General features: G+C 34.6%; 3 protein-coding genes and 1 pseudogene across 3 annotated transcripts; 1 reads left to right on the top strand and 3 right to left on the bottom strand.

Annotated features, from left to right (window-relative positions):
• Window positions 1–4,927: 4,927 nt before the first annotated feature.
• LOC7467352 (putative disease resistance RPP13-like protein 1) lies at window positions 4,928–6,463 on the bottom strand. The gene is made up of 2 exons (XM_024608417.1): window positions 5,699–6,463; window positions 4,928–5,659 (listed from the first exon to the last, which is right to left on the bottom strand). The coding sequence occupies exons 1-2, from the start codon at window positions 6,224–6,226 to the stop codon at window positions 5,276–5,278; spliced, it is 912 nt and encodes a 303-aa protein (XP_024464185.1). The 5' UTR covers window positions 6,227–6,463; the 3' UTR covers window positions 4,928–5,275.
• Window positions 6,464–8,412: 1,949 nt separating this feature from the next.
• Window positions 8,413–13,164, bottom strand: LOC18102036 (uncharacterized). Its single transcript, XM_024608066.2, has 4 exons — window positions 11,297–13,164; window positions 11,051–11,206; window positions 10,466–10,700; window positions 8,413–10,309 (listed from the first exon to the last, which is right to left on the bottom strand). The coding sequence occupies exons 1-4, from the start codon at window positions 11,327–11,329 to the stop codon at window positions 10,173–10,175; spliced, it is 561 nt and encodes a 186-aa protein (XP_024463834.2). The 5' UTR covers window positions 11,330–13,164; the 3' UTR covers window positions 8,413–10,172.
• Window positions 13,165–13,295: 131 nt separating this feature from the next.
• LOC7482308 (probable transcription factor At3g04930) lies at window positions 13,296–14,868 on the bottom strand (annotated as a pseudogene).
• A 2,551-nt stretch (window positions 14,869–17,419) lies between these two features.
• On the top strand, window positions 17,420–21,696 carry LOC7482307 (F-box/WD-40 repeat-containing protein At3g52030). The gene is made up of 9 exons (XM_024608064.2): window positions 17,420–17,709; window positions 17,823–18,011; window positions 18,180–18,234; window positions 18,572–18,670; window positions 18,941–19,044; window positions 19,479–19,568; window positions 19,755–19,894; window positions 20,116–20,200; window positions 20,837–21,696. Exons 1-9 carry the CDS (start codon window positions 17,552–17,554, stop codon window positions 21,210–21,212), a joined length of 1,296 nt encoding a protein of 431 aa, XP_024463832.2. The 5' UTR covers window positions 17,420–17,551; the 3' UTR covers window positions 21,213–21,696.
• Window positions 21,697–21,944: the final 248 nt, after the last annotated feature.

Raw genomic sequence — 21,944 nt, forward strand, 5'->3', positions numbered from 1 at the left:
TTCTAGAGATGCAAGACTTTGGAGCTGCATGGATAGAGATTCCAAATTTGGAAGTCTTCCAATCCAGACGGAAGTAAGAGTTGTATGAAGCAGACACTCCTCATCTGGAAAGGTTACAGTGTCAACATCCACCAGCTATGCTAAAATCTCTAAGAAAGGCTAGACTTTGCAAGTTCCACTTTGACAGGTGCCCATCTAGATTGTCGCAATCCCAGATCTCAAGTGATATCAGGTTTGGAGGTAGATCGCCATTTGGAAAGGATTCAAGAGCTATGCAGCTACAAATTGTCAGTTCCAGCAGAGATGTGAGTTTTCGCATCTCATTGGACAGAGACTTGAGCTTTTTGCAGTTGTATACATTCATCATTCTAAGTTTAGGGAGGAAGGGACCAACTCCTGGAAAGCACTTGATATCAGAACAATGGCTTAAATTTAATTCAGTAAGATGCTTGAAGCTGCTAGGACACTCAGGAAAGCTTGTCAGAAATGTATTGAAGGGACATATCATCATGCAGTATGCTTTCTGAAAGTGCTTCAATTGGAAAAAATCCCAAACTCTTAGCGTCTTGATTTGACTTGGTAATTTCCAAGCTGGAAAATTAAGATGTGATAGATGGACAAACAATAATCTCCAAGTTCTCAAAATGATACAAGGTGCCAGGGAGAGATTTTCATTGTGCATAGTCCCCTCAAGTAGAGACCATAATTATGTACAGTATCGAATCTTCAACCCTTTTAACGTCAGATGTAATATCCCTCCTGGAAAGCATTCGAGCAAATTAAGGACACTCTTCTATCTCCAAGAGGAAACTTGTTCATACCATCAGGGAGAGATTTAAGAGCTTTACAACCCCAAAGTACTAGATGTCTGAGTGACGATAAAAGTCCAGCCTAAGCGATGGACACAAACTTCGAGCATGATTACGTACTTACTCAATTACCCGAATCATTAAAATTTATTAGTTTTAACCATTTAGATGGTGGTATAATGTGGTGGTATAGTGGTAAGAACTTGAAATTAAGAGGTTTGTTTTTTTCTGTGGTTTTAGGTTCGAGTCCTTGGTTGCTCATATGATGGCCACTGGAGGCTTATATGATCGGTAACTTCAGGGCCCGTGTAATTAGTCGTGGTGCGCGCAAGCTGGCCCGAACACCCACGTTAATCTAAAAAAAATATATATATATTTAATCTTGTTTTCGGGGACTTATTGTAATTTTATAATGCTTTTTTATTATTGTTGTTTAGTTCTAGAAATATTTTTGTTATTTTTTAATTAATGATGATTAATCTATTACACTTGTAATTTAAATTTTTTAGTTTTAATTTCAGGGGTTTGGTTGTGATTTCGTAATATTTTTTTGTTTGTATTGTTTAGCACTAGAGGTATTTTTGCTTTCGTACAAATAAAAAAAAAAAGAGAAGAAAATCTTGATGCGTGCCTTGCACGTGTTAACCGTCTTCGAGCAGCGCGTGCGACTAGCTTCGATGATTTGAATCATGATTTCGCTCATCATTAGATTCATCTTGACATCCCTTTTTTTTTTCTAGGTGGCACATGTATTGTAGTTGGGTCTGATTTGGTGCCAATTTGCCTTTTTTTTCTTTTTTTTTCTCTCAGATTGCTTGTTGGCCATGCAAAAAATTATACCAGCTCTTCAATTTTTTTTTTTGTTTTGATTCAGACATTCTTCTTTTAATTACTATTGTTTTATTTACAATAATTATTTCTAATTCAATTTTATTTTTTATTTCAACCCTTGTGTTTTGATCTTGTTAATTTTTTTTATCAAATTTGGTACTCATTCTTTTAATTGTTATTTTTTTGTTTTGAATCATTTTCTTGATTGATTTGTTTTTCAATTTCATCCCCAAGCATTTATTTTCATTTAATTTTCATGTCAAATTTGGTCCTAATTCTTTTAATTAATTACTATTTTTTTAATCATTTTCTTAATTGGTTTGTTTTTTCAATTTTTTTTCTAAACATTTAATTTTATTTACTTTTATGTTGAATTTAGTCATAATTCTTTTAATTGCTATTTGTTTTGTTTTACATTGTTTTTTGGATTGATTTTTTTTTCAATTTCATCTTTCAATATTTATTTGATTATGAATCTTGATTTTTGGTTTTTCCGGGTTTGTCTCTAATGAGGTCACTCCGGTCTCATGACCCGGGTTAAAAATTTAAAAGATAAGACCGAGTCAACTTTAGTGTTTTTTTCAAATATTTTTTTCGCAGTATTTTTTTCGGTTTTCTATTTATGGGGTCATCTCAATTTGATGTCCTTGATCATGTTTTTGATTTGTTGACATGGGTTGGCTACTAGGTTCGCTTGAGACTTTTTTTAAATCTTTTTTTATATCTTTCCATCATATCAGCAGGTGTACATTCCTTACATTTTGTTGACGTGTTCAACTTTGCATAATATTTTTTTATGTTGTGGGTTTATTCATTTAGTTTTATTTGTATTTATCGTTTATGTCATAGGTTTCTTAGGTTTGATTTATCTTTTATTTATTTAAATAACTAAGTTTAGTAAATACAATCAGATAAAAAGTCTTATTTTTATAATTTGTTTCTTGGTTACTGTTAATGACATTTTTTTTTACATAAATGGTTATCAATATATTTAATTAGATGATTGGATACCTAGTATTTAGTTAGAAAATTGAAAAAATAGTCTGAGGAGTCCACTTGCCCAGGCCTTATTTTTTTAATTTTTTTAAAAGGTATCTCCTTAATGCTTTGAAAACAAATAACAGACAACCAGTTACTTGCAAAACTAAGATTCCAGCGACTAGAAAATCATGCTGGTCTATTTCAGATCAAGAGAAACTTATTTTCAACCATATTTTGATCTGAAAAAACTAAAAAACACCCTAAACACCTTTAAAAACATATTCATAGCCTTTAACAATTCAGAAATTAGCTCAAAAACCCATAATCAACCTGAAATAAAAATTATTTTCGAGTTCAAATCTACCATTTCAAACAAGTTTAAAGGGAAAAAAACACTTTGTATAAACTTTCTCCATCAAAAGAAACTTATTGACACAAAAACCACTTATTTTTTGTGGCCGGAATCCGTCTCAACCAAGACTTTTTTTCTCTGCCACTGGAATCCCAATACTTTATCTCTCATCTATCAAATTAGGGACCAAAAACCCATAATCAACATGAAATAAAAATTATTTTCGAGTTCAAATCTACCATTTCAAACAAGTTTAAAGGGAAAAAAACACTTTGTATAAACTTTCTCCATCAAAAGAAACTTATTAACACAAAAACCACTTATTTTTTGTGGCCGGAATCCGTCTCAACCAAGACTTTTTTTCTCTGCCACTGGAATCCCGATACTTTTTCTCTCATCTATCAAATTAGGGACCAAAAAACAAAATAAATGAGATTTGAGACTAAAATTGAATTTTATAAATTGTTAAGAATTTAAAGTTAATTTATAATTTGAAAAATTAGAGGATCAAAGTTTACATGTATTCCCAAGTTTAGAAAAACACCTCTTTTTAGTGCTTTTTCATTGTAGTTCTCTTTCTTTAAACTTTGCTCTTTCTTAATAAATATGCTTTAATTGACTCTGGGGAGTGCATGATAATAAGAAAGGGGGACTAAAAAAAGACAAGTCACCGGGAAATCCACGATAATTTGTTCCTTGTTTAACATTGAAATGGAGAACATTACATTTTCCCATGATTTTTAGAGTATTTCTTAATTCTTAATTAATGACCAGGCTTCGTTGCAACAGTTAAAATAACCATAAAACAAGAAGCAGCAAGAACAAAGGAACACCAAAATGCACTAGGCAAGTCTCGTGACAATAGACTGCAAAACTTGCTTCTGCAAGTGTTTCTTCGTCCAGCAAAACTCATTGCTCCAGTCACTAACCATCCTATTGCTGCCACAAAACTGAAGAATCTGTTGCCAAATTCTTCCAGTAACCACATAAGTAAAGAACATGGACCAGTTGTTCATTGCTCCAGTCACTAATTAACCATCCTTCATCCAGTTGTTCTAAAAGAATTTGGCTTATAAAAAAAATACCAGTCCATGTTCTCAGTACTATGCGTGCATGATCACCAACAGGAGGAAACTGATCTTATTGGAAACATATACATGGAACTAATTTCTGAGACATATATACTCTAAACAATAACCCTAAATTTAGGTAGTGCAGATATGCTCTATGAACAGCCAAGACTATGCCTGTGTTCACAGAAATGATATATCCATCTATATAGGTAGACTAATATATCTTATCACAAACCTGAACCTATATAGCTACAACCCCTACCACAAATCAAACCTGAATAATACCACCAGGGAGACTACATTTCTTTCTGCTTATAGAAGTAGTCAAAATACTTGTGAGGCCCTATTTATGTGCCCAGTGTGATGAATGGATGAACGACAAATAGAAAACTTTGCAAGACTTTCTATGTATAGAAAACCTACCTAACACATCATCATCAATGTTTGGGATAAAACTTCATCTTGCCACTCAAAATTTAGCAAGACCTCCGAGGAGGCTGGTTAGAACTTAAAACCCACAATTGTTGATGTACAGGGAGAACTTGATACCTGAAAGAATCATGCATGACTTGATAAAAAACATCGATTGGTGATAGTAAAAAACCCTAGGCCTATATCCACAACATAACTAACTCATCCTTGTCAAATTTTCAGTCCTTTTGAGAGGTGGAACAATTGCAGAAGTGATCTCCTCAAAATGGGAAAGAAGATGATCCGATCCCAAAAGCACGCATGGTTTCTTTCTGCCCTAGGATACATGAAGTGAGTTGTCCAAAGAGGTAAAGACTGCTCAAATCATGAGGTGGGTTGCTTTTCACCTCACCATCAATTAGGTGCAAACTAATAGAAATAACAATATATTAGCAGTAAAGCAGTAACAATAAATTAGAAGCTAGGATATTCCACCATTAATTTATTTCTGAGCGCAGATTATCATACAAGTAAAAGGCTACTAGGAGTAGAAATGAACAAACTGTGCCTGTAAAACAAAATAGGAAAGTGCAAGCACGGAAATTAACAAAATCTATTTCTGGTATGTGCATACTGGCTCCTTAAATTTGCATAAGGTCCTCCTTCAATTGTTAATGATGCCTGTGCTGGTTAATCAAGAGCCCCAGATTTGTTTAAAGAAATACTGCTTAATTATGCTATTACAAATAATCACCTACCTTTTACCGATCTTAATTACCATTGTTTACCACTCGTCCTCGTATACCTCACAATTTCATTTATATCTTCTCCCATTCGGTATAGTGAGTAGAAAGCAGCCTGCCCCCAAAATGTTTTGCAGCCCGTGGTAAGCCTTTACATTTTCTGGCTATTTTTTCCATAATTGCTTGAAGCTTTGGGTCTGTGTCAAAATTTGATTTTGCCTTCGCATGGTCTACAAGCATTGACAGACAATCGACATCTGATAACACCTCTAGTTGGTGAGTGGAGATCATGGCAGCCATGATTGGTGGGACGCTGTTGTTTCGCGTGGTCACAACTATTTTAACTTCAGAGCCGGCAAAGGGTTGGCATAGAAGATCCCATCGTTCAGAGTCCAGATCGCAAACATGATCTAGCACAATTAAACAGCTCTTTCCAGAAAGTTTCTCTCTTAGCTTCACCTGAAGCAAATCCAAATTATTACTCTCTCTTAGCTTCACCTGAAGCAAATCCAAATTATCACTAAAATTGCAAGCGTCAGTAACGCTCAGCAGGATTGTTCTTGTTATGCTCACAACATCAAAGTCTTTTGAATTATCAAAAACCCAAGCTCTCAAATCGAAAGCGGTGACCACTGTGTCATCATTGTACACAAGCTGAGCTAGAGTGGTCTTGCCAACCCCTTCCTTGCCACCTATAGCTACCACAAAAACCCTACCATTGATAGCTGCTTCTCCCTTCAGTAACCATCCAAGAACGACCTCTATGTCCTTCTCTCTGCCATAAACATTAGATCCATCAAGTATAGAAGTTGTAGGGGTTATTTTCCCTCCTGATCTATGATACCTGATCTCTCCACAAGTACTGTTTCTCAAATCTCTTGATCTTGTACTAATTTCCTCATTCTTGGTATCCATATCAGAACTTGGCGGTTTCAACAAACAGCAACAGATCGATTTCCCTTGACGGTGTGTGGTCATGTTTTGTTTTGAAGCTTTGATCAACTGAGAGTTGTTTCTCTTGAACATCTTAATTTTTTGTGTCTAAAGGCAACTTTTCTGGGACTAGAAAATGAAGGGAAGCTGAGAGGATTTTTGGTTTGTTAAAAGCAAGAAGATATGAACTTGATAGGGTTGGAAAAGTCCGCTGAAAGAGGATTAACTAATCAAATGGGTCCTGCTGGTATGTGACGGGCAACAAGCAGTGTGGTCGTGTTCCCTGTCTACGTATATATGCTGTGGGTCATATACATTTGCGAGAGAGAGAGAGAGGGCACGTAGCTTCGATCTTGCTACGAAACCCTTGTGTTATATCACTCAAAACGCGTTTTGGTCGCTCATAAAAATGTAAATGAAATGATGAAGAATCAATAATGCCAAGAAATCTTTGCTGAATTTGTAGAAAAATTACCGTAATTCAGTTCCAACTTTAATTTGAAAAGTCTTGACCACTGATTAATGCGGTAGGGTAACTATAATTGCGGTCTGGGTTAAGTGGGTTTAAGTGGCGCGTGTGATCCAATTAGGGTTTCTGATTTGGTACTTGTAGCATGCCATCAAAACCTATCTTTCTCATGTGGCAGGTGTTTCAAAGTCTCTTCTCCACCGACACCATTTTTTTCATTATTAATAATACTAAACATTATATATATATATATATATATATATATATATATATATATATATATATATATATATATATAAAATAAAGAAACAGTTACCTAGTAGAAACAAGCTAGAGAAAGAAATTAACGATCGATATCGATGTTAAATATATATGAAATAGCAGGATCTTTAGCAATTGTTATTCTTACGAGCTTTAATAATTGGTAAATATATTTGAGCATATTACCAATCACTAGATATACTGAAAGATTATTTATATGTGGGTAGTTTTAATTTAGTGTGGTTGAAATTTATTTATATGTTTTAAAAAATGCAAGAGACTAATTTAATTATAGTTTTATTAAGTTCTATGAAATATTAAAATCTAAGTATAAAAAATTATGATTCAGTAAATATATTAACCTGCCTCTTAGAAATAAATTACAAAAAGTGTTAAATAGTGGTAGAATCCGATATCGTACTTGTGGGATCATCTCCATTTATGTTTTTTTTTTTTTCAAGTAAACCTTGGGATCTGATTAAGATGTAATAAATGTGATTTTTTAAAGTAGTTTTTTTAATAGAAATTGATTAAAATAATATTTTTTTAGTTTTTAAAATTTATTTTTGACATAAACATGATATATTAAAATGATACAAAAATATTAAAAAATTAATTTAAAGTATAAAAAATTTAAAATTTGATAAAAAAATCAGTTCAATCACAGCCCAAATAGAGCCTAAATCCAGACTAGCCGCCATATATTTATGAAAAATGACAAACTTAAATAAGATTTTGTGATATAAAACCTCTTTTCTATAGGGATTTTACCACCCCACACACTAGAGTTTGTCATGTTAAAATCAGATTTTGTGCGTGCGCGCGCAATATAATTGGTAAGAATTAATATGGTTGTATAAAGAGTGAAATATATGTGTATACATGGAATCAGCTAATTAAAAAGGCACATTAATGATTGTCTTTATATTCGACACTTATTATAATTAATGATATAAACAAATCTTCAATCAGCTATTGCAGCTAAATAATATATAACAACGAGTGATTCGCCAAAGTGGAAGCGGTCTTTACCTCGGAAAGGGTGAGAACACACACAAATTCAATCATATTAATATTTTCGTTAACATCCATGTCTAACAAACAAACAAACTATATATATATATATATATATATTCCTAATTTACATTACATTATGATCGATGGGGGCCTTGAGAATTGTCGTTAGTTCAAAGTCCACACGAGGCCAACTGGCTGCACAAAGATAAGAGAGATTGCAACGAAGCAGCACATAAAAAATGGTGATCGAAACATGATTTCTGACTCCGTCAAAGAACACACACGATTGGCAGCCAGCGAAATGGGGATTTATGGATTTGTTAAAGTTGAACGGTAGGCAAAGCTGCTTTAAGTCAATGTCAAGCCTGTCGATTGGCATGGACCTCGAGAAGTGAGACCTCGTACATCAACTTCAAACCATTGAGTGGTGTCGAGCTAGAACGTAAGGAACGGTTCAGCCACCCTGTATTTCTCTCGGGCTAATTGGTAAAATGACCCAGAATTATTGGTCAAGTTCTTCTTGATCCATAACTTTTTAATTTTCTTATTTTGATTCCTTAAACTATCATATTCATGCCAAATCAATGTGCGGGTTTCGTCGGGCTTTCTCACAAAAAAATAACAAACAGGGGCACGAGAAAGCATATTATTTGCGAAGAAATTTTTTTTTTTTCAAATCATTTTATTTACCAACTAGCCTTATTCTTGGTTGATGACTTTTAAGTTGGCCTCGGCCTTTTTTTTGACAAAGTGAAACTAGTAGCAGATAAAAGTTGACATTACTGTTTGGAGCGGTAGAAAATGGGCTCAAATCTTTCAATATGGGTGACCAGGAAGCTCACCCTCTAGTCTATGATAACTTCTCTTTTTTGTGAGTTCTGGGCTCTCTACTCCCCTCAATAGCATGACGACAATCTCCTCTTATAGATTAGCTGTGCTTCTATGAGCTTGCTTTCGATGTACTGTTCAAATATGTTTGACAAAGCAAGGGTAAAAGTTTTTTCACATTCACGAACTCCAAAGGTTTAGAATTCAATGCTAAAACATGAAAGGGAAAAAAAAGAGCAGAAAAACATGAGAGAGAGTGCCAGGAACAGAAATGCCTCCACTTCTTCTACAATTAAAGGAATGATCGAAGGTGAATCATGCATGCAGGTATCCCTGCGCAGTAAGCCAAGTGCTCAAGGACCATGTCATTTAATATAAATAACGCAGAAAAATTTTAGCATCAAACAATCAATTGAATATCATTGCTATGACAACAAAAGTTGCGAATGAAAACATCAAGAGTGAGAGTAAAACAGTAGCACCAGTTATGGCCCCATACCATGAGCATTGGCATGAACAGCTAAATGTTCCTCGAGTGAAAGTCAAATCACCAAGACAAAAGGTTCTCATCTGTCTTATCATGAAAAATAAAAAGGAATGATAAGGAATTGCCTTGAGCCTTTATGCCTTGAGCCTGCACTCTTAATAAAGATTTTCCGGGTATTCGCCATTTAAGCCATTGTCCACAGCTTTGGCTTAGTTCCAATATTGTCCTAGCTGTAAAAAAAGTTCACCTTCTACCTTCCTTCTTAGGGTAATTAGGAACGTGAAGCCCTCTCCTTCAATTCCTGATGCAGAATATTGAAGAGAGCCTTTTTATTCCAGAAAGTCGACTGGGACACTAACTCGAAATTGCATAAGAGAGGAATGTGTAGAAAGAGGTTCAGAAGTACCAGGAGACAGGTATTAGCTTATTGTAGATAAGGTAGGTACAGGTGATCAAATTATCATAGATAAAGCTAGTCCACTCCTATTATGGAAAAAGTATATGGTACAGTTATACATGTCCGAGAGAAAACAATACACTTGCATGCAAATGTTGAAGAGAAAACAATATACTGACTAGCTTCTTGATGAATATTTGTTGGGAGATAAATTAACAATCTGTATGGAGATACAGAATAAATGTTATTTTAAACTGTTTGTTTAGCTTGATTCACTTGATGAATAGCTTGGATTTGTAGTTAGTTCTTCAAACACTACGGAGTGCAAGAAGCTTATAAAAAATGAAGTCTAGTGTTTGAGCGTATAAGAGGTTGATTTTGAAGTAAGAGAATGAAGAATGGTACCTGATTCTCTAGTTTACTTTCAATTAGATTTTCGCACCATGAAATTGCCAAGGACTTCAGATTGATGGGCAACATCCCTCTTGGAATGGACTTGAGAAATGGACACCAACTAATTGGCAACTCTTCAAGAAGGCACTGACTGCTCTTACAGCCATTCATCACTGTCATCATCCCATCAGGAATTGACTCGAGTTGTGGGAACGCTGGGTTTTATCCTGCTTTGATTATCTTTGATGGTTTTATTCAAACAATCTATTATCGCGACCGTAACCGAGGAAAAAAAACTGTTATCAGGACAATGCCATGACAATCCTGGTCAGACACATCAAATTAAACAATGAAATGTGTTAATCAACATGCTGATTGAAAAAGATTCATTTGTCAAAGATTAAGAATGTCCAAGTTCATCACATGATCTAAACACGAGATCACAAATAAAGTACTATTTGTCAAATAAGAGCCACCAACCATGGGGTATCCAGTTAAAAAAGACAGGAGCGAGAGAGTGGCAGTTAAGGTTTGATGTCCTTTGGCAGTCCAAGCAACCACAACAATATCGCAAATAGAACCAACGCATACTCCTGTGAGGAAGCAAATTGAGCTGGGTTATGTCTGAGTCAACAATGGGTTCCATCCCTTGTCTTTCAAAGAGTTGTCTGGCGTCATGTGATGCCTGCCCAAATCCTTTTCCATGTGCAGCTATCTGCAATGATGGTTGCAATGATCAATCAGTCTAAGTTGACCATATGCCATTGATTATTCGAGTCTAAAGACAATGTGAAACGGACTTACATAACCAGTGAAGATGATTAATTGACATTTAATACAAAAGGCAGGTAACTCAGCTACCGGGAAATATTACCATGAGTGTTTATAAATGAGCAATAACTTGGCAAAACTGATTTGCTATGCAATGCCAGATTATAAGTGTGTTTTACTTCAAGTGGAGCCCCTTAAATTGAACAGTTGGTGCTGCTTCTACGTTTAGTATTTCTTACATGAAACACAGCAAAAGGTAAGTAAATTTCTGGGGGTCAGTTTTAAAGAGATTACCAGTACAAAGGCCCAATCATTGCCATGTCTGAAAGTAGACTCCATAATTCCAAGACAGCAATGAGCACAAGCAAACATGAACTCATCCTCTCCCTCAAGCAAAATCAAACCCCGAGTGATGATTATCAATTCTTCAATAGCAGGCACAAATAGAACCTAAACAAGCACTTCCAAGATTCCAGTTAAAGCTCTTAAACAAAATTCAGTACTAGATTGCATTACTCAAAGATAATCCAGAGCAATTACCTCACTGACTGTCAAATTAATGACATGCCTCATAACTTCTGCAGTCCAAGCCAATCTTAACACCGATGCAATAATGTTCAAAGGAGGAAAGTAGAAATCAAAGCTCCAATCACAACTAAAATCCACAAAGACATCCACAATAATCCAACTCTGAGCATATGATAAGTGGGTTGGGTCAAATCACAGAACTACAAAGCAGGTTCAAGCGATTTAGTCATAGTTTTGCAGCAACATCCAATCTTTTTGGTAACCCACGAGGCATATAAGCCATTGCCACTTGAAAAAGCGGTAAGACAAACTTCAGCACCATCAGTGCTGGGCCTTGGGAAGCAAATTAAGAGATAATATGAAAGGAGCATGAATCTGGGTCATTATCATTATCTAACTGCCTTTTTCCAGTGCTATACAAATGACAGTAATGCATAGTAGCAATGCTATTTCAACTTATGGTTGGTAAAACTTTAACATCCTCCTCTCTTTTTCTCTATCACTGTCAGAAGCTTCGATGATTCCTTGAATTCCATTGAATATAAGAAAAAATACTGGCCCAACAGCAACAATCATGATCAGGACAAACAGAAACAGAGATATTTTTTGTTGGTGTACCTTCTAGATTCAATGATGTTACTGACAACTGGTCTCAAAATGGGGAACCCAAAAATTTTTCAGATTGATAACTTGGAAATCAGAAAGAGTAACGTTGGAGGAAGCAATACAAGAAAGACAGCAAGCACATGAACACAAAATTATGCCAAATAGAGATCACGAAAACACTAATTCAATATTTTATTGCTAGATATTTTCTCTTCAAGTAGTTTACCTCTCTAGGAGGGTTACAACTCTTTTAATCAACCCAAAAACTAACCTAAACAAACTAGCTAACCTGAAAATAAAAGAAAAGTAATAAAAGTCATAAACAAACTAGGAAAATTGTCCTAAATAAAGCTGGAAAAATAATAATAAAATGCTAAACTAAATAGTAAAAAGAATCATAAACCAACTAGGAAAATATAACAAATCCCAAACAGTAACTTATGGGCATTATCGAAAGACCTTCCCATTATCAGATTACTGTGAAATTTGAACCATATAGGATACAGAGTTTCTAGAATCTTCAATACCTGGTCAAATCGGATCGAGAATTATGCTCAATAATATAAAGCTACGCATAAGGAAAAAAATCTCATGCATCAAAAAGCTTACAGGTTTGAGAGGGAGGGCGAGAATATTACTACTTTCTTTTTAAATTTACATGGCTGACTTGAAAAACAATCAAGAATTTATGACACCTTTCTACAACCTGTGAATACACAAATAAAGTTCAAATTAATGGCTTTTCTAAAACAGTTTGAACAGAGACCAAAACTTGGACAATGTCTTGCCAAAATTTTAAAAACTTCTTCATTATCAACTAAGTTTAATCACTGCTAAATTCAAAAGGCAAAGACCTTAAAATCAACTAGAAATCAAAAGAAAAGGAGAGAGAAAAGAAGGGGAGCTGAAGCTATCATGTACGCAAGTAATTTTTTAAAACAATGAACTTACTTGTGGGGTTGGTGTAAAGGAGGCTGAGGAGGAGAAGAAATAGCCATTCTGGAAGAACCATTGATGACAATCCTCAAGGGGCTTGTTAAGTTCAACCTTCGCATCGTTGACATGTGAGAATCTCCCGACTGGCTATTGTTATTATTGACAACAATATTAATGTGAATATCTACCATCATTGTTGATACTGGATTTAAGCAAAAACTACATGTAACTACAGCCAATCAGAATAGTGGATTATTCTAGTTAAGAAATGAAAAGTTAAAGAACCAGTAGGTAGTAAATTACACCAGTTAGAAAGCACATTCTGTAGATCACCAGTCAAATGCATCTATGACCACCTTGAAGTCTTCAATGTTCACAGGGAGGTGGTATATTTCATCACAACAACGCATTCTAAAAAATATATCACAAATAAAACCACAACAAAAGCTCAGAACAAAATGAATACTCATGAGGAAGAAAACCTGTATCTTTTATTCTAAAAAGTCGTTCCAATCTATGCATGAAACCATATCTACAGTAGAACAAACTATGAATCACTAAACAAATTATGAAATCATTATTCAACGTCTATCTTATCAAAGTTATATAAGACCAAAGAAAAAGAGCCCCAAAAAACCAAAAAAAAAAAGTTACTTCCCCTACACTAAATCAATAAACAAAAGAAAAAACTTCTTATTCCCAAACAGTCATCAGCGAACTAATCACCCATCGACCGCAACTCATTCAATTGTGCTCTAATCTGATCCTGCACCAACTCCAGCCGCTTGGAATAAACCTCCAACTCCAATATATGTTGCTTCCTCCACTTCTCATCCATCATCATCGCATCCCCTGCTCCAAAACTCAATGGCATCGCATTCATCGCCAGCCTGCCAACTCCCCTCCCAACACCACCCATTCCTGCTCCCGCCATATTACTCGACAACTCCTTAAATAAAGGCGACAAGCAACTCCTCATCGTCTCCTCAATCACACTCGACACATTCCCATTCCCATCCCCACCCCCCACCCCCGGTAACATTAGTCTCATTCCCTACAAACCCATCATTCAACACACGATTCTCCTCCATCTTCACACCAACAGATCGCGATCTTGACCTCTTTCTTGATCTAGGAGTAGACTTATGATCCTCAATTTTAACAACAACATCACCATCCATCATCACAGTATGGTTATTATAGTTAGGGTTTCCACCATCATCATCATCCAAATTATTCCCATCTTCATTACTAAAACCCGCAATTTTTCCTGTAGAACTCCAGATCTTCCTCGAAATCTCAAAAGTAGCCTGATCATGCGAGGATTTGAAGCAAAAGTCTTTTCCAGAGTTAATCTTGCTCAGAACATTACGATACTTCTTCTTTAAACGACGTAGTTTCTCAACAAGCTGATTCTTGTTAAAATCGAGTTGGAGTTTCGATTTGATTTGATCATAGAATAAAGCGGTGTCGTTATGGTGATGATTAGCAGTACCTTTCGTGGTGTATTCTAAAAACCCTTGAAGGAGTTCAATTTCATCTTCGTCAGTCCACAATCGTTGAAATAACCGCCTGGTATCATCAAATTGCGGTTTTTTGGAGTCTTGGGAGAGGACTGTCGTTTCAGGGGAAACGCGTTGCCGTTTTGATGCATCAAGTGTAGAATCAGTGGCCACCATGGTGGTGGTGATGGTGGTGGTTGTGACGGCGGGGATGGAGGCGGTGGTGACAGCGGAGATGGAGGCGGTGGTGACAGCGGCAGAGGTGGAGGTATCATCGTCTTCGAGTAATTCTTCGGATAAGACGTCATCATTTTCGGGCAAGGTGTCATCGTTTTCGATTTCCAGATCGTCTTCAAGATCGTCGTTTTGAGATTGAGAAGATTGATCATCGTCATCTTCGTCGTCAACTTCTAGGTCCTGGTCAAAAACGGTGTCATCTTGCTCTGCTGCCATTAGAGCGCGAGAGAGAAAAGGGGGTCTTAGGGTTGAATTTTTGCGCGTTGTACGTTTGTAGATAGGAGGGGAGGGGGAGGGCAGTATACCAGTCTGTAAAAAGTGTTCTTTTCACCCGGGTAAACCTCAATTTTGATACTATTGATTCATCTAATTTTCGATTTGACCCCGTTAGTTTAACTTTTCCCAAATTAATCTTTATAATTTATAAAAAGTTATAATATAACCCCCAGTCATTAAATAATCTCTTGTTAATTTGCTTTTTTTAGTCTATTATTATTATTTAAGCATTGTGAAGATATATTATAGCATATTCGGGGTTTGAGAGGAAAAATAGAAGAAAAGTAAGAAAAAAAAAACTTAAAAAAGTAAGGCTTTGTTAGTTAATAATAAGGTGAGACTAAGTGTTTTTTTTCTTAAAACTTTTTTCTGAATACTTGCAAATATTTAGCATGTATCTAATTAATTTTTTAATTGATATAATTCATTTATATTTAAATACTTGATTTTATTTCTTTTTAATAAGATTGGACGATAAAAAGAATCTAATAAATGCACTGAGATGGTTTCTAAAGAGCTCTCGTTAGTTTTTCTCTTGGTAATAAAGGGTAAATTGAGACTGCGATCTGTATAAAAGTAATATTGTGAAATTATAAACTATGAGGGTAGAAATGTAACATTGATGGATCTGAAATGGTCAAGAATATTGTTTACCCTTTTCGTGGAGAGTATCAAAATTGGGTCTGGACTCTAGAGTGCGCTCACTGGACAGGAAGTGCAATTTCAAAAAACGTTGTTCTGGCCCAGCCCTACACAAACCAGAAAGGTAAATTTGTTTAAAAAAAAATCGAAGCTTTTCTTCTACTAGTATTTTTAGACTAGATCGGTGTATCGTATTCCGCGGCTGGCTGGTTTGATTTTTTTGTAATTTAAAAAGATAATATTGAAGCCTTGTTAGCATGTTTTAAAGCAAAATAAATTTATTAGGACTAATAAAATAATTTAATTTAATTATATGATAAAAAACAATAAAAATAAATGTACTAAAAGGTGATAGTGATAACATGTAGAAAAATAACACCTGCTAGAAAAAAATCATATAGTTGAATTATAAGATAACTCAATTTTAAATGATGAAATTAAATAAAATTAACAAAAAAAATTTCACGTCAATCAGAATTAGTATGGCAAATTCATAACCTGAGTCGTGAAGCCAAAACTTTATCGTAAAAGGCAAATAAAAAAAAATTAACCTCTAATAAATTTAATGTTAAAGACTAAAATCAAAAAATAAAATCAGTGTAAAAAAATTAAATAAAAAAACGATGTCAATCCAAAGTAACATTTCATATATGTGATCTAAGTCATGAGGCAAAAATCACCATGTTGGAAAAAAAAAATACAAAGCTCACTTCTCAATAATTCAATATTAAATGATAAATTTTTTAAAAAATCAATTTTTAAAATGATTCAACGTAAAAAAAAAACTATTAAAATAATAAAGATTATGTTTGACATAAAAATAAAATAAAATACAATAACATAAAAGCCCCAATTAAATTTGAGTAAGGATGGCAAATCTACGGTCTAATTCACAAGGTCTAATTATCATTGTAGAAAGAAATAAAAAAAATATATAAAGAAGTTTTGTCTTCAACAAACATAGTGTTGAAGGATAAAGTATATAAAAAATATATGTAAAACAAAAAACATATTGAATGAAATTTGAACTAGCACTCCATAATCGTGACATAAGTTATGAAACCAAGATCATCACACCAAAAAAAATCATGAAATCAATTATCATCCAATAAATGTTGAAGGGTAAAATTAAAAAGATAAAAATAATTAAAAAAAAACAAAGCAAAGAAAATAACAAAGACCTGACATGATATTAAAATAAAATAAAATGATGATCAATGAAATTGAAAGCAAAATTAATTAAAAAAACAATATAAAAAAAGAAACAATCAATGTAAAATTTTGAAATATATAATTTTTAGAGCAGGTGAATTTGTTTTTTATGCTATCATTTTTTTTTTTCAAATCTAAGAACACACTAAAAGAAAGAATTTTCTTGCAAATACTACAGTTTAGATGTAATTACAGTGACACAGTTCATATCCAAATTCAATCTTTATACATTATATATAGTAATCTCAGTATTAGTAGTCTGTTTAAGACCTTATTAGAAAATAATTTAATTCAATGTACAAATATTAGTCAGATAGCATGACACAATGATATTTAAAGCAGAAAAATATCTCTTCAATAACGCATCTTAAGGACATAATCATACGTCTCAATATATCTCAATTCTCAAAACTTTTTCAAATAATATCCTTTCTTGACTATTTAAAATACTTTTGTTTTATAATTTAATTTAATTATATTATTTAATTTGAATTAAATTAATTAATTAATTAAATTTACATTGAATTCAATTTATTTTTCTGCATTACTCTCCTCATCTTTTCTTTAACATTAGTCTTTTAATTTTATATTATTTTTTAAAACTTAAATATTTTTTAAAATCTAATTATTGAAACTGAAAATGTTTATGATATTTTATTAAAACCTCTACAAATCTAATATAAGAGATTTACAAACACGCTGACGGAGTTTCTGCCATTAAAACTACAGGTCGTTTGAAATAGGATCTCCTCGTGTTTTCTTCTGAAAGACTGTCGTTAGAATTAGTTAGTGGTGACTTGTATATCTCTCTCCACCTCTCCTGGTGCTAAGCTAGAGTTGCTACCGCCAGAAGAGGATGGGCCCGCCACCAGGAAGCAAACGGTCTCCGCCGAAGAAGAGGAGCTCGACAACTCCGACATCAATAAGGTCGCTGGAACATGACGCACTCTGTATCATATTCTCCTACCTCGGTCTCTTCGATGTCGTTCGCTCCTCTGCCGTTTGCAAATTCTGGTATTATTTACAACTTACATGCGCCTCTCACTCTCTATTTCATATAATTGCAAATACGAAACTCTCTGCTTCTCAACCGAAGTCATTCCGTGTGTTTGTGTGTGTAATTGAAGGAATGAGATCATAAAAAGATCGAAGTTACTGCAATTACTCTATTTGAAGCAACAAAGAAGAAGTAGCAGAAGTGATTTTTCAGAGGAATCATTGAATGTGTATTTGGAAGAGTTAGCAATAGAGCACCAAAGGCAATCTTTAGTACAAGGTTCTCTTCACATTGATCAATGGAAAGGGCATTCTCTTGGGTACACTACATATCCCTTTTTTATTTTCTTCTTTAATCATGTCTTTTTACTGGGATGAAAACATGAAATATTTTATTAGATCTTGAAAGCTGTAAAGAAAAATTCTTTTTATGAATGGATATTTGAGTGATTGTGTGTGTGGTGTTTTCTAACTTTGGTTTTTATCAGGGTTGACCAGTGCCGTATGAAGAGGGGCTTGGTTCTTACCGGTGTTGGTGATAAGGTCTGGTCTCTCTCTGCCAACATATAGGATGATGTTCGACTAGATGACACATCTATTTGGGCTTTATCTTTTCTTTTGATTTTATTTCCATGTAGGGCTAGCTGTAATGATCTTGAAAGTAATGATAACAATATGGTGAAGTACCTTAATCTTCAAAGAGCAGCATGCAAAGTTCAATATTTCATTTTTCATGTCTTAAATGATTGACTGGATGTACATTTCTAAAAATTTTATTTTGTTGTCATCATTCATGTGGTGCCCATTCCTTGTTTCCCTGAATAGGGGATGCTGCTGCACTAGTCAATTTTGCTAACATTTTGCATAGCAATGATACCAGGTTATGCGTCTCTGGTCACTAGAAAGCTACAAATGCATAGAAGAATATTCTATTCCAGATGGAGTCCCTCTGGTTGACTTTGATTTTGATGAGAGCAAGGTAACTTGTAGAAGCATGTCATTCCTTCAAGTATCTTATGTTTATGGAACCTGATTTGCCCAACCTGTTTTTATTCAAGTGCATGACACTGAATAAAAAGGCAGTCGTTCCTTATATTGACATAGTTCACCGGATAGTAGTGATGGATACCATCTGTTAATACACCTTTGTTTTGCATATTTATAAATGATACTGATTACAAAAAAAAAATCATGATTCAACATTCACAACTGGATAAACATCTTCTGAACATCTTCAATTATATTTTAGATTGTTGGTTTGGTTGGTACACGAATATGCATATGGAGGCGCAATGGGCAGAGAAGTATATTCCCCTCACGTGAAGGCCAATTCATGAAGGGTTCATGCATGCGGTATGTAGGCCAACTAATACCGATTTCTCTGTTTCATTTCAAATTCTCTTTTAGTTACTGGGTATGACTTAACAAGTTTACCTTAGGTGAGAAGTGCACTGTTCGTATAACAGCTATCCTCTTTTATAGAAAGCGAGAGTGCATTGGATGTTGTCTTTTCTGTTCTTTGTTGACATCCTTGTTGCTCATAGTAATTCCAATCCCAATCATAGACAAGTGTAATAGCACAATATTGTACTAATTTGATCACAAATTTCCATTTAATTAATGAATAAATCATTTATTATTTCTCCTTAAATGTTCTTTTATTTCATCTTTGCGATTCCATTTAGGTGATGGCAAGCTGGTTTGCTTGAATGTTTTAGAATGAAAGCTTTCTTTCTTTTTTATTTGTGTGGGTGGAAAAAGTAATTTGGTCCCTTCTCTCCTTAAAGTTACTTTGATCCAGAGGCTGTGGTTGGATGTGAAGACGGGACAGCTCGTGTGTTTGACATGTACAGTAAGAAATGTTCTCGAATCGTTAGGTATGTGCAGGGAATTAATTTTTTTTCCTGTTTTCTTCTTTCGTTTCCATTACCCCTTGAAATTCCAGTGGGTAGGCTTAGGTCATTCTTGAGCAGTTAGCCATGACCGTGCCCATTTTTCTGTGGTTTGTATTTTTAGAACAATGATCTCTTGCATTTTCTTATATTTTAATCTCCTCTTTGCAGGATGCACACTGAACCTGTGACTTGTTTATCTTTAAGTGAAGATCAATTAATTATTAGTGGTTCCTCTCTTGGAAGAATCGCAATATCTGGTCTTTCATCTGACCAGAGGGTGGCTACTCTGAGACCCACTGATTCCACAGGTTTGTAATGTATGGGCTCCGTTGTTCTGAGTAAATTTGGATTCTGGTCATGCATTTTATATTCTTAACAATTTTTCTTTTATTGTAATGTTGCACTAATGGTAGCATACAGTTTTAGAGTGTTAGTGCATTTTGTGTTTTCTGCCAGGGTGAGAAACAGTAGATTGGCCTCTGGCCATCCCATTGACATTGTGTTATTCTGATTCAACTTCTTCTGACAGGCATAAAGAGTTTGTGTTTCAACCCTGTTTCTCATCAAGTGTTTGCTGGAACTACTGCTGGATATGCTTCTTGTTGGGATCTTAGGTAAACAAATCACACTCATTCCCTGGTGTTGCCCTAATATGTTCTGATGGTATTTTATATTAGCAACGTTAACTTGTACTACTATGCCCAAAAAAGCACAAATGTTGTGTGAGAAGACAATTGATCAATGATGCTAGCAAAAGATGGGGAACACCAAGCATTTGTATCCTTGATACCCCTCCTACTTGCTCAGCCCTTGCAAAGGGACATAGTGGCCAGAGTTAAGATAGTTTTCTAACTATTTAGCATCTCAGCTTAATAAACCATACTGAACTTCTGGTGGCTGTGTGACGGATCAATACTCTTCTCTCTGTATGTATATATGAACGTATATGTATTCTAACCCTCCTTATCTGTTGCATGGTATGTTGGTTTTGGCATGTTGTTTAATTTATTCGCTAAATTGAGTTGGCTTTAATTAAAAGCCACCATATGGATGCGTTGGAATTCTCTACCAGTATATGTGAGAATTTATTAGAAGTAATGTAACATGACCTTATTCTTTCTCCTTGTTTCCAGTCCTCTTGTCATCATGTCCTAAGGGCCCTGCGGTTTTTGTTTAGTTTTATGTGTCCTTCCATCACTTACAACTGATGAGCCTTTTCTTTTTCCTTTTTTTTTTTGGTTATCTTATAGGACTATGAGACAACTTTGGAAAACACGGGTGAGTCCAAATGTTGTATATTCTTTGCAACACATGCGTAGCGACACTTCAACACTGGTAGTTGGTGGAATTGATGGCGTGCTGCGTGTTTTAGATCAGAACACTGGAGAAGTCCTTTCAAGCTATGTCATGGACCATGGCACCTCGACAAGTTCTGGGTATACTCATGGAGTAATAGAAAGGAAGATAGGAAAGAGGCTTCCTTATGACTACAACATTGACAGAATCCCTAAAACTGTTCGACCTCCTATCACATGCTTGGCTGTTGGGATGCAGAAGGTCATCACGACACACAACATCAAGAACATCAGAATGTGGAAATTCAACAATTTGAGGGAACTAAACTAGCAGTATTGTCAGACAAATGATAATGACAAAGAATGATTCTACAGTGCCTTCACATGAATGTTAAACAAACAGTGACAAAAGAAGAAGAAGAAGGGTGTTGATGCTGTGAATGGAAATGGTCAAGGCAATCCGGGGTCTCTGATCCATCATTATTCTCTCGTTTTGTCCAGCAGCTTCATATCAAAGGAACGAAATGCTTGCTTATGTGGAGGTTGACTGTCCTGGAAAGTTGAGTGATGCAAATGAATTACTTTGCCAACTCTTGAGCAATTTTCTTGTATGTCCAAGTAATTTCTTGCCGGTAAATCCCAAAGTGATGGGGATGCCTCCCGGCCAACAGTTTCAAAACTTCAATGTTTTCGAGGATGATTTGTGTTGTAATTATTTTTATCTGTAAATGAAAGTAATTCAGCGCATGCCTTTGACTAGTTAGAGTGTTTGTAACATCATTTAATAAAAATTTGAATTTTTTTCTTGTTAAAAATTATTGTTTTTAGTATTTTTAAACTATTTTGATATATTGATGTTAAATATAAATAAATAAAATTAAAAAATATTTTTTTAATATATATATTTAAAAAAAAAAAACAATAATGATGATGGTATGTAACTCCAAGGAAAAGCCTGCACTTTCTTATTTATTTATTTATTTACTGAGATTTTATTTCAAATAGCAGGTAAATCATATGTTTTTCCACTCCTCTAGTAAAGTTAACCATCTAGGTGATGGTC

Source organism: Populus trichocarpa, chromosome 9 (genome assembly GCF_000002775.5).
Source record: "Populus trichocarpa isolate Nisqually-1 chromosome 9, P.trichocarpa_v4.1, whole genome shotgun sequence".
In the NCBI taxonomy this organism is placed as follows: Eukaryota; Viridiplantae; Streptophyta; class Magnoliopsida; order Malpighiales; family Salicaceae; genus Populus; species Populus trichocarpa.